Here is an 11311-nt window from a genome sequence, read left to right on the forward strand (position 1 = left end):
AAAGAAAAACAAATATACTATATTAATACATATAGACGGAATCTAGAAAAACGATATCGATGAACCTATTTGCAGGGAAGGAAAGGAGATGCAAATGCAGAGAATGGACTTGCGGACACAGCGGGGAAGCGAGAGCGTGAGGCGAATGGAGAAGGCAGCATCAACATATAGACACTATCGGGTGTAAGATGGACAGCTGGTGAGACGCGACTGTGTAGCACTGGGAGGCCAGTCTGGCACTGTGATGACCTGGAGGGATGGGATGGGGGAAGGGGAGGGAGGCGAGGAAGGAAGGGGATGTATGTAGAATCATGGCTGATTTGTGTTGTCGTATTTCAGAAACCAACTCGACATGGTAAAAAAATATTTTTTTAGTTTAAAAAAAAAACAAAAAAAGATTCTAGGGAATTCCATGGTGGTCCACTGGTTAGGGCTCTATGCTTCCACTGCAGGGGGCTTGGGGCTGATCCCTGGTTAGGGGACTAAGATCCCACACTGCACACAACCAAAAAACAAAATAAATTTTTCAAAAAAAAGAGAAAGATTCTGAGTCACAGACATGGTTGAAACTCACACCTGTACAAATACAGGTTAGAAAACATGCCTGGGAGACATTACACAGATGCAGAGAATGCAAAACAAGATACAGATTTACCCAACGTTATGGAAAAGGAAAGCTGTGGGAAAGGGCACCTCTGAGACACATGCTCAGAATCTGCCATTTAAAAATTTCTTTTTTTACTATTGGCAATGCTTCTATAAAGTGAAGAATTCTTTGATCGGGTTGTGATTTTTTTAATATATATAACTTTCCAAGGGCTGGGGGAGGAAAAGGGAAAATCAATGTTGAGTGGGTACAGAGTCTCAGTGAGAAAGTTCCAGAGATTTACTGCATGGCAATGTGAATATATTTAACACCACTGAACTGGACACTCAAAAAATGGTTAAGATGGTGAAGTTACTATTTTATGTTCTCATCACACACATGTACACACACACACACATAAAACCCAAAGGTCCCAAGATATTGTTTGGAAATAAGATATCAGATTCTGAATGCCTCAGAACCGGGACTTCCCTGCCAGTCCAGTGGTTAGAAGCCATGCTTCCAGGGCAGAGGGCCAGGGTTCGACCCCTGGTCTAGGAACTAAGATCTCTAATGTCACCTGGTGCAGCCAAAAAATTAAAACAAAAAACACACACTAAGAGAGGAAAACCTGAGCAGTTGCTGGGACTCACGCGTGACGTAAAGGGCCACTCGGTCGTTTTCTTTGTGTTGCAGGAGGTTTTCTGCATAGTTGAGGCGACTGCCTTTGAACCACTCAGGCACGTCGGCGATCCCTTTGGAAGTGTCCACGACCTAGAGGGACAACGGCAAACCAAGACACACATGCACGAGAGGGTAACATCAAGGACGCGCATGAGGGACTCCACATCCCAGGAAGCCAACTAACCAACCAGCCCAAGCGACGCTAGATCGTTTTATGGACAGAACACTGACCTGGCCCAAAGTCTGGAAAGTGAAAATAGAAATGAATCCGGTACAGTGTCCCTGACAGCTGCTGAAAGATCTTAAGCATTCTCACCAAGGGAAAAAAAAAAAGGTATCTGTGTGAGGTGATGACTGTGTCAATTACCTTGGTAATCATTCCACAAGATATATATATATATTAAGTCATCACATGTACACTTGAAATACATAATTATACACAGCAATTATTCCTCGCTAATGTTAAAAAAAATTAATGCCAACGGAAAACACCATCCCCACTAATTTACTCCATCAACAATTATTAAGCCCCTACTTTATGAAAGATGCTGATAAGAGAAAGTAAATAAGACAGACATGGCAGCCACCCAGCGTTCCAGGTGTAACCAGGAGCATGGAAACCAGGGAGTCAAAGTGTAGGGCCTACCTGACCCTCCCACCACAGCTTTCAGAGAGCAGGATCCCTGCCTCTGTACTCAGGGGCTGGAACCTTGGTTTTCTTCCCCAAGTGCCTGCAGATGAACCTTTCAGAATGGCTCACCTCACAATGAAACCAACAACACAACAAATGGTTATCTGAATAACAGAGTTCCCAGTCCCTGGATATTTATTGAGCATAAAGAGCTTGGATTTTTCCTCTAAAATCCAGGTTAAGAACATCCCTGGTGGTCCAGTGGTTAAGACTGAGCTTCTACTGCAGGGGAGGGATGGGTTTGATCGCTGGTCAGGGAACTAAGATCCCACATGCTGCACCGCCAAAAATAAAATCCAAGTTAACAACAAAACTGATAGTTTAAAAAACAATTATGTGAATGCATGTAGCATCGTTGAAAATTTTGTGTTATGTGTATTTTACCACAACTCTAATAATTTTTATTAAAACAAAAACAAAGTGATGCCCTACTCTTAGGATCACTCAGAGTGGCAAGACAGGGCCTGGGATCCATGCTCACGAGGGGGCTCCAAGTCTGCAGAGTACCCATGAGGTTCTTCACCCCAAAACAATCCCCCAGCAATTCTCTGAGGCAATGACTTTTTCCCACTGTTGTGAGGATTTAAAATAAGATAGAATTTAGTCTTCCCCCAAATTAACACTTCATCTTGAATCATAACCACGATCCCCCCAAATTAATGATTTTGCAATGTAGAAAAGAATGTGTAAGTGAAATTTCTACTTACCTCATCATACATGCATGAGAAGACAATTCCACTGAATTTCCAGAATTCTGCCCAGAAGTCTGAATACGACTCAATTGACCAATGATACAAGTCATCATAATTTTCTGGGAAAAAAAAAAGACATATAGCTCAGATAAATCTTAGGAGGAAACTTAGTTCAATGACAAGATGGAGTTACATGTGTCTGAAGGCTTCAAAGGCATCTGATGAGAAAGGATCTTGGGAGAGCAGGGCACCTTAGTCTTTGCTGAAGCAAACCCACCACTGCTAGTCCCCTAAAAGAACCAAAGCAATGAGGCAGCTGATTTTTCATCTTAACCAGCATGCCTAAGACCATGGACTCTGGACCCAGAAGGCCTGGGTTCAAATCCCGGCTCAGCCATTTGTTAGCTGTGAGGCTTCAGGCAAGCTCTGTAAGTCCTATGTCTCTGTTTCCCCATCTGTGAAATGGAAATGATTAATAACAACCTGCTTCACAGGGCAAATATGAGGATTTCAATGAGGCCAAGTATAAAATACTTAGGGGCTTCCCAGGTGGTACTAGTGGTAAAGAATCTACCTGCCAATGCTGGAGATGCACATTTGATCCCTGGGTCGGGAAGATTTCCTGGAGGAGGGCATGGCAACACACTCCAGTATTCCTGCCTGGAGAATCCCATGGACAGAGGAAGCTGGCAGCCTATAGTCCACAGAGTCACAAAGAACTGGACACAACACTTTGGCCACCTCATGCAAAGAGTTGACTCATTGGAAAAGACTCTGATGCTGGGAGGGATTGGGGGCAGGAGAAGAAGGGGACGACCGAGGATGAGATGGCTGGATGGCATCACTGACTCGATGAACGCGAGTCTGAGTAAACTCCGGGAGTTGGTGATGGACATGGAGGCCTGGCGTGCTGCAGTTCATGGGGTCACAAAGAGTCGGACACGACTGAGTGGCTGAACTGAACTGAACTGAAAGTGACTTAACACATTATTATACCCTACAAACTCAGAAAACCTAAATAGATTTGAAAATTCAGTCCAGTACTGGAAGCTTGCCAATGACTCTTCATGCCAAGACAACGTTATGGGGATTTTTTTGTATTATTTACTTATTCTGATTTTTGAGTAAGTGCTACAGTCACAGGATTCAAAATTACAAAGTAAATAAAAGATTACATGGTTAAAGAGAAGAAAAAAAAAGCCTCCCTCTCTCTTACCCCCACAACCCTCTAACTTTTCTGGTCCAGAGGTAACCAGTGAAAGAGATTTTTCTGTGTGACCTTGCAGATTTTATGTGTCAGCAAATACATCCCTCTGCCTCCCACTTTTACACAAATGGAGGCACGTTCTTCTCAGCAGGTTCTAATCCTGGAACCATGGGCAAGTCCAGTCCCCTTTGGGCCTTTTTAATCTCAGTATGTTTTCAGCAGGACTTTAAATTCATCCACCAGTGCCCCCAGGGATGATAACAGTTCAGCAGGAAGCTGACCAACAAGTCAAGTTCTCTCAATGCATCACTCAACTACAGCTTTCATCATCCTCACTGGGGGTGTATTCAGAGGATGACACATAGTGATCCCTGCCCTTAGCAGTATCCCTCCTCCATGTGGCATCCAGTTAATTTTTTTTTTAAAGAGTTCTTTTTTTTTTTTTTTGGCTACACCAGATCTTAGTTATGGCAGTGGGATCTAGTACCCTGACCAGGGATCAAACCTGAGGCCCCTGCATTGGAAGCTCAGTCCTAGCCATGGGACCACCAGGGAAGTCCCGGCATCCAGTATTTGTTCTCGGTCATGCTGGACACGGGAGCCGGAGGAAGAGAGCAATTGCTGAGAGCCAGGGTGGCAGGGGCAGGGGGCTAGGACCAGGGAGGAAGCCAAGAGCCCAGGCCATGGGGCATCTCTGGCAGCAGAGATCAGAACAAAGGGGGAAGAGTCAGCATAGCTGTGATGAGGGGAAGGGGGGTCCCTTAGAGCTCTGAGTTCAAGGAAGAGAAGCTGCTGTCCCAGCAATGATGCCTGCCTGTCCTCCAGACCCTATAAGAGAACCTCCCCCGAGCCCTGCCCTATATCTACTCAAGCCAGGAGCCACAGTCCAGGTCGATCAAGCTCACACAGAAAGACGCCAGAGATGGTTGCATCTGGGAGCCTGGAGCCAGCCCTGACTCTCAACACAGTGCTTGGGGACCTCAGACGGGCCACGCTGTCTCTCTGGGACTGTTTCTCCAGAGTGTCATCTGGAAACGGGCTGGAGACAGCCCCGGGTCCTATAGTGCAGGATTAACCTGCCCCCCAGGGCCAGGCTGGATGACTGGCTTCGAACCTCAGCTCTTGTCACTTACTAGACAGTGACCTTGGGCTGGCTGCTTCACCTCTCTGAGCCTCAGCATCCTCACCTGTGACACAGGGACAACTGCAGAGAGCATGCTGCTCAGACACTGGCTTCAGGGCCGACCACCCGGGTGCAAGTCCTGCCGCTCTCTAAACTGGCTGATGTCACCCAAGTCATTAATCTTCTCTGGGCCTCTGTCTCTTCCAAGTAAGATAATGGTACTTATCGTGGGGTCACTGCAAGGACTGCATGAGTCAAAGCACAGAAAGCACTAAGAACAGTGCTTGTCAGAGAGGAGGGCCCAAGCTTGTTACCCTGAGCATCACTCGTGACACAAGACGGGCCTCCTGGCCGCACCACACGAGCTCAGACAAGGAGGCAGGGATGAAAAAGCGCATGTTAGCAGGAGCCTGCTGCCATGTTCCCCGTCAAGGGAGGCAGTGCCAGGCCCAGGGCGCTTCTCCAGCAGCAGAGCCTCTGGAAGGCCTGGGGGAAACCACACTAGACAAACAGGCCCTGCAGGTCCTCCCTCTCCCAGGCTTTTTTTTTTTTTTTTAATCATCTTGGTCCTCACAAATTGCAAAGAGCTCTGGCACCAAACCAACCACCCCCCGCCCAGGCTGACACAAGAGATGGAGCCGGAGCTTGAAACGCAGGCCTCCCCTGAAGACCTTGATAGCCCATCACAAACTGCATCCCCAACAGCATCTAGCAGGGTGGAGGAATGTAACCAGCCTGCCAAACCAGGAGCTGGAGGTCACAACGCCATCTCAACTTCACAATGACCCATGGAAAAGTGGGTGGAGTTTGTGCCCAAACTCTCCCACCGTCCACAACTCTCCAGTCAAGCAGGGACTCCGGGGCTTCTGTTTGCACACATACACCCCAACCTGGGCTCAGAGGCTATGATCCAGACACCTGAGTGACCAACCACAGGCATGTCTCATTCAGTCTGCACGATGCTCAGAAAGAAACAGAAGCAGCTGATTCTAAATTTGGGTTTTCGAATGAAATTCAGAATTTCTGACTTCTCCCAAGAAGACAGGCATCTTGATTGTGGGAGCTGGCCAACAGGTGTCCCCTCCTTGCCCCCGGCTGAGCCAGGCTGATCCAATGAACCAACCAGCTGTTACGGAAATGACCCAGTGCCTTGGGAGGCTGGGTCAGGTCATAAGGGAACTGCAGTTCTTGTTGTCATGATCACCTGCTCTGCAAGAAGCCAGTGTCCATGCTGGGAGGACACTCAAGCAGTCCTAGGTGGCAAGCAGCAGAGGCCTCCTGCCCACAACCAGCAATGACTCCCTGCCACGTGGGCCAGCCCCTGAACAGTGTGGCTGCCAGCTCCGGTCCAGCCTTCAGATGAGAACAGATAGACACAGCCTTCAGAGACCCAGGGCTAGAACTGTCCAGTCAAGCCCCTCCCAGAAGCCGGGCCCGTGGAAACTGAGAGATAATAAATGTCTACTGTCATTTACTATCACTAAGTCCTGGGGTGATTTGCAATGAAGCAACAGGCAGCAGTCACACAACACGGTGACAAACAGCTAAACAGGTAACAGCTGTCCCACGCGGCCCTTCACACACATGTGAGAGGCAACCTAATACCGCAGCTCAGGGCACTGACTCCAGCCCTACTGGTCACTGCTCCGAGACCTCAGCCAAGACTCTAAGCCTCCAGCTTCTCAGCTGAGAACCTTGATGAAAGCCCCATCTATCTGGCCAGATTACTGAGGAATAAGTTAGTTAATCCATGCAAAGTTCCCAAATGAGGCCTGGCGTGTAGGAAGGGCTCACTAAACATTCACTGTTAATTAATATCTCATCACCTGCCTGGTCCCTGCAGGCCTCTGAGTTTGTAAGCCCCACTTACAAACTGGCTTCTTCACTGGCTTCTTCCTCCCCACCTGTGAGAATCCTGACCCGCCTACACCTTTCACATCTCAGCTCAAGGTCCTGTCAGCCCCCTTTAGCAGCATCCTAATAGCCCCAGAGCTCAGAAGGTGTGCAGCACAGGCCCCTACACCCGCTGCTCAGCACTGCTACCTTTGTGAGAGCCTTCTCCCCACAAAGACACTTGAGCTGTTTGAGAATGGAGACCAAGCCTTCTTTGTGTTGGCCAGTTTTCCCCCAGATGCTGGCACGCAGAGATGAGTTGCAGTTTGTGATGTAAAGACACTTGGCCCAGTCCTCCCGAAGAGCGTGTACTGGGACTTCCCTGGTGGTCCAGTGGCTAAGACTCTGGGCTCCCAATGCAAGGGGGCAGGGTTCAACCCCTGGTCAGGGAACTAGATCCCACATGCTGCAACACAGAACGAAGACCCCATGTGCTGCAGCTAAAAGACCTGCTGCTGCTGCTGCTAAGTCGCTTCAGTCGTGTCCAACTCTGTGCGACCCCAGAGACGGCAGCCCACTTAGGCTCCTCCGTCCCTCAGATTCTCCAGGCAAGAATACTGGAGTGGGTTGCCATTTCCTTCTCCAATGCATGAAAGTGAAAAGTGAAAGTGAAGTCGTGCCCGACTCTTAGCGACCCCATGGACTACAGCCTACCAGGTTCCTCCATCCATGGGATTTTCCAGGCAAGAGTACTGGAGTGGGGTGCCATTGCCTTCTCCAAAAAGACCTGGCACAGTCAAATATATATATATATATATATATATATATTTTTTTTTTTTTTTAATGGCTCTGTATAAAAAGCAAAAAGTAATGCGTACCATAAAGCTGGCGGCCTCCCCTAATGACCGAGAGCTGGTACGTGCAGTATGCCCCCTGGGGCCTTGCAAACAAGGCCAAGTGTCACAGGCACATGTGCTGGGCTGGGGCTGCAGGCTGCCCCCAAGGTCTGCACCCAGAGGACCCCAAGGTCTAGGTGGGCATGCTGTGGATTCCCAGACGAACTCTGCTGGAAGCCATGACGAGAGCCAACCAACCTACGGTTCTGGTCCTGGAAGAGACTGCATAGTTCCAGGGAGGCCCTGCCCCTCCAAAACACAAGGATAGAATTCTCCCACTGACACCGGTCTTGAGGGGCTGGGGAATGCCCCCCAACTCATCCCATCTCAGGGTTGCAGGAGGGCTGAGCCAGCCTGTGAGGACGCATCCCTTGCTCTCTCCCTACATCCAGGTTTGCTCAGTGTTGCCCACCAGCCACACACCAGCCACTGCTGACGGCACAGACAACACAAGTTCAAGGGTGCTGTGTTTAAGCAAATAAGAAGGCTCACAAATAGGGGATTCCCTGATGGTCCAGTGGGTACGACTCTATGCTTCCACTGCAGGGGGCACAGGTTCAATCCCTGGTCAGGAAACGAAGATCCCACATGCCTCACAGACAAAAAAAAAACATGCTCACAACTAAACGAAAAGGCAAGACAGGTTAAAAGTCCAAATTATATGCAACTGGAGAGAGAGAAAAAGAAAGTGGTCAAAGAGAATAATCAGAGAAGACAGCATTTGAGTTGGCTCCTAAAGCAAAGCCCAAAATGTCCAGGGCCAGGCCTGTGGAAAGGAGAGAAGCAGGGTGGGTTAACCATCAGGAGTAGAAGAGGAGGAAGAGAAAAAAAAAACAAGGTCTAAAGCACTCCCAGACCAAGAGAGGAGCCCCACTCAGCTCAGCTGATGCCGCCTGTGGGGACATGAACCCATCATCACGGGCCAGTGGGTTTGCCAAAGAAGCTGGAAATCTTGCTTTTCCTATGCAGTCTCTCAAGGAGACTGCAACTCAGTGTGAGAAGCCCAAACTAAGTCTGCAGGTTCACCCTGGCCAGCAGGCCACCAGTCCCAGCCTTGAAGGGCAGACAGGAGGTGGGCAGACAGTCTGGGGGCTACTGGTGCCTGCCAGTGTCTGCTCAGCCACCCCCACCGGCCAGGTGTGGCACAGCGCTCAGCCTGATTGCCCTCACGCCCACCCAATGATGTCGGTCCTCTCATTCTGCCCATTTTACAGATGAGGGAAACCAAGGCTCAGGAGATCCGGTGACTTCCCTCTGACCACACAGCTAGTAAGTGGCAGAGCCAGTTCAGGATCCCGGCAGTGAGGTGACAGCTCAGCCTCAGGCATCTCACAGGACTGCCCTTCTGCGAAATCATTTTTGTAAAGCGTCAGGGAGAACAGCTGGCAGAAGAAAAAGAGACATAAAAGGCACGGAAACACAAAAACAGGATGTGGTTCCACTCCCGGCTCTTGGTGGGAATCAAGTCTCTGCCCCAGGGAGTTTCCTGGTGGTCCAGTGGTTGGAACTCTGTGCTCTCACTGCCGAGGGCCCAGGTTCAATCCCTGGAGGGGGAACTAAGATCCCAGAAGCCGTGCAGTGTAACCAAAAAGAAACAACTCTGTCCCCCAATCCAACACACATTAACTTACCAACTATTACCTGAAAAAAAGGCCTAGAGAGTAATAAGCCACACCTGTCTCCAGGGAGCAGGCAGCAAGAAGGAGGGAGCTGGATGAGCAAGGGAAGGGGCTACCTGTGGAAGCTATGACGCCCACTGTGCTGTGGAGGACATGGAAGCTGCCAGGTGGCAGGATGTGCAAATCCATGGTCAACAAGGAGCCATTGTAAGTCTCAGAGCCCAGGTGCGGCCAACCAGACCTTCGCTTCAAGGCTGCTCAGGCAAAGCCCTCAGGCAGCAGGTACTAAAAGGAAGAGAAGCAGGAAAGAGGAAAACCAGCCAGGGTTCAGGGAAGAGGAAACCAGGGCCCCCAAGGAGATACGGGCACTGGGGTGGAAAGGGGACCATGCTGGAAGGCAGACGACCCAAGTCTCCATTCCTGTGGGGCTCCCTGAGGACAGTGATGCCACCAACAGAAACACAGGAGTCCCTGCAGCCGGCAGAGGGGTGAGATGAGGGGGAAAGGGTCACAATGAGATGAAAAATCGTTGAAGGGAGGATGCAGGAAGTAGGTGGACAGCCAGGTAGAGCTGGGGGAAAGCTTCTCACTCAGAAAAGGGCCATCTCACCCAGGTGGCTCCTGAGGACAGGGAGGGAGCTGGAAGGGGCCTACTGGGCTAGGTTCGGTTTGGGGCTAGGTGTGTAAACACATAAAGGGAAGGAGTTCCACCCCAATCCCAGAGACAGCCTCCTGCCTGAGCATCATCCATCTCCTGGATGCCCAGAATCCAAGCTGGCCTCTAGCAGGGTCAGCCTGGCACGGCAGGGGGAGGTGGGGGGGGGGGCGCCGTGAGGGGTCAGCACCAGGTAATGTGGCTGCCAAGTGACCCATCCCTCAACAGAAGGGAGGAGCTAAGGGTCAAAGAAGACCTGGGTCAGAGAGACAGAAGCCCCCGGTATGGGAGGGCAAGACTCCAGGGAGCACTCCTCACAGGTAGGAATGCCTAACAAGGGATCTCTCAGTCCACAGGGGTTCCAAGACCAGAGGGGCTACCCTACCAGAGAGATGGATACTGCAGAGGAGACTGGCCCTCCGAAAAGAGAGGAAGTGACACCCCGCACAGACAACGCGGGCAAAACCCCACAGTCAGAAGATGTCCCACCCCCTAGGGAGGGGTCCCACCCCCTAGGGAGGGGGGGCCCCCCTGTCCAGTGGCTCCTCCAACCCCCAGAGGCGGGAAGATGAAAATCAGGAGGCCATTCCAATAATTAAGATGGGCCCTGACCCCAACGTCCAGGAAGAGGGGCTCCCGGGACTCCAGGAGCAGTGTCTCTCTGCCAAGTGGTACCTCGGACGGCCAAGGGAGGAGCCCGATTTCTGAAAGCCCCTGGTCCAGCCAAGAGGTGGCCGGAGAGCCCCCCGGGACGCGCACCCCGCACTCACCCAGTGCCAGGCCGCAGGCGGCGCCCACGGCCGCCCGAAAGCGGTCCATCTGCGTGTCCTTCTTGCTGTCAGGCTCCCACATCACCTGGCACTCTAGGATCTCCTCCCGCCCGGCTCGCAGTTCTTTGGACATGGCTGCGGCGGGGAAGGCCGGCGGGAAGGCCGGAGCTACTCCGGGGACCGGGATCAGGCCGGGGACCGAGCCGGGGGCGGCGGCAGAGGCCGGGGAGCGGGACCCCGGGTGACCGGCAAGGCGGACGTGGAGCAACTGCACGCGGAGCACCCGCCCCGCCCCGCCCCACAAAGCTCCCGGCCTTCGAAGGCCCCGCCTCCGCCGAATGTAACCCTCCGCGGGCGCCGCGCCTCGAAAAGGAGTGCTGCCGCTGCTCCGGGACTACAGCCCGCGCACGCCCACCCGGTGGTGCTGCGCAGGCGCGTTGTGCTCGGCTCCCCAGCCTCACCTGGAGCGCGAAGGGGTTAAACCAGGGGCGGAAGGCGAGGTCGAGACCGCAGGCTCGTTCATCTGTTCTTTCGTTCTCGATTGATTCTTTCTTT

At 51.4% G+C, this 11311-nt stretch overlaps 1 protein-coding gene across 1 annotated transcript in view; it reads right to left on the reverse strand.

Moving 5' to 3' along the window:
* Positions 1-11106, reverse strand: part of AACS (acetoacetyl-CoA synthetase) — a 54757-nt gene extending 43651 nt beyond the window's left edge. The window contains exons 1-3 of the mRNA XM_069557398.1: positions 10757-11106; positions 2669-2772; positions 1240-1360 (exon numbers count right to left, since the gene is read on the reverse strand). Coding sequence (XP_069413499.1) covers positions 1240-1360; positions 2669-2772; positions 10757-10889 — 358 coding nt within the window. The 5' untranslated portion in view covers positions 10890-11106. The remainder of the gene's footprint in view (positions 1-1239; positions 1361-2668; positions 2773-10756) is intronic.
* Between the last annotated feature and the right edge of the window lie 205 nt (positions 11107-11311).

This window comes from Ovis canadensis, chromosome 17, assembly GCF_042477335.2.
Source record: "Ovis canadensis isolate MfBH-ARS-UI-01 breed Bighorn chromosome 17, ARS-UI_OviCan_v2, whole genome shotgun sequence".
Classification (NCBI taxonomy): domain Eukaryota; kingdom Metazoa; phylum Chordata; class Mammalia; order Artiodactyla; family Bovidae; genus Ovis; species Ovis canadensis.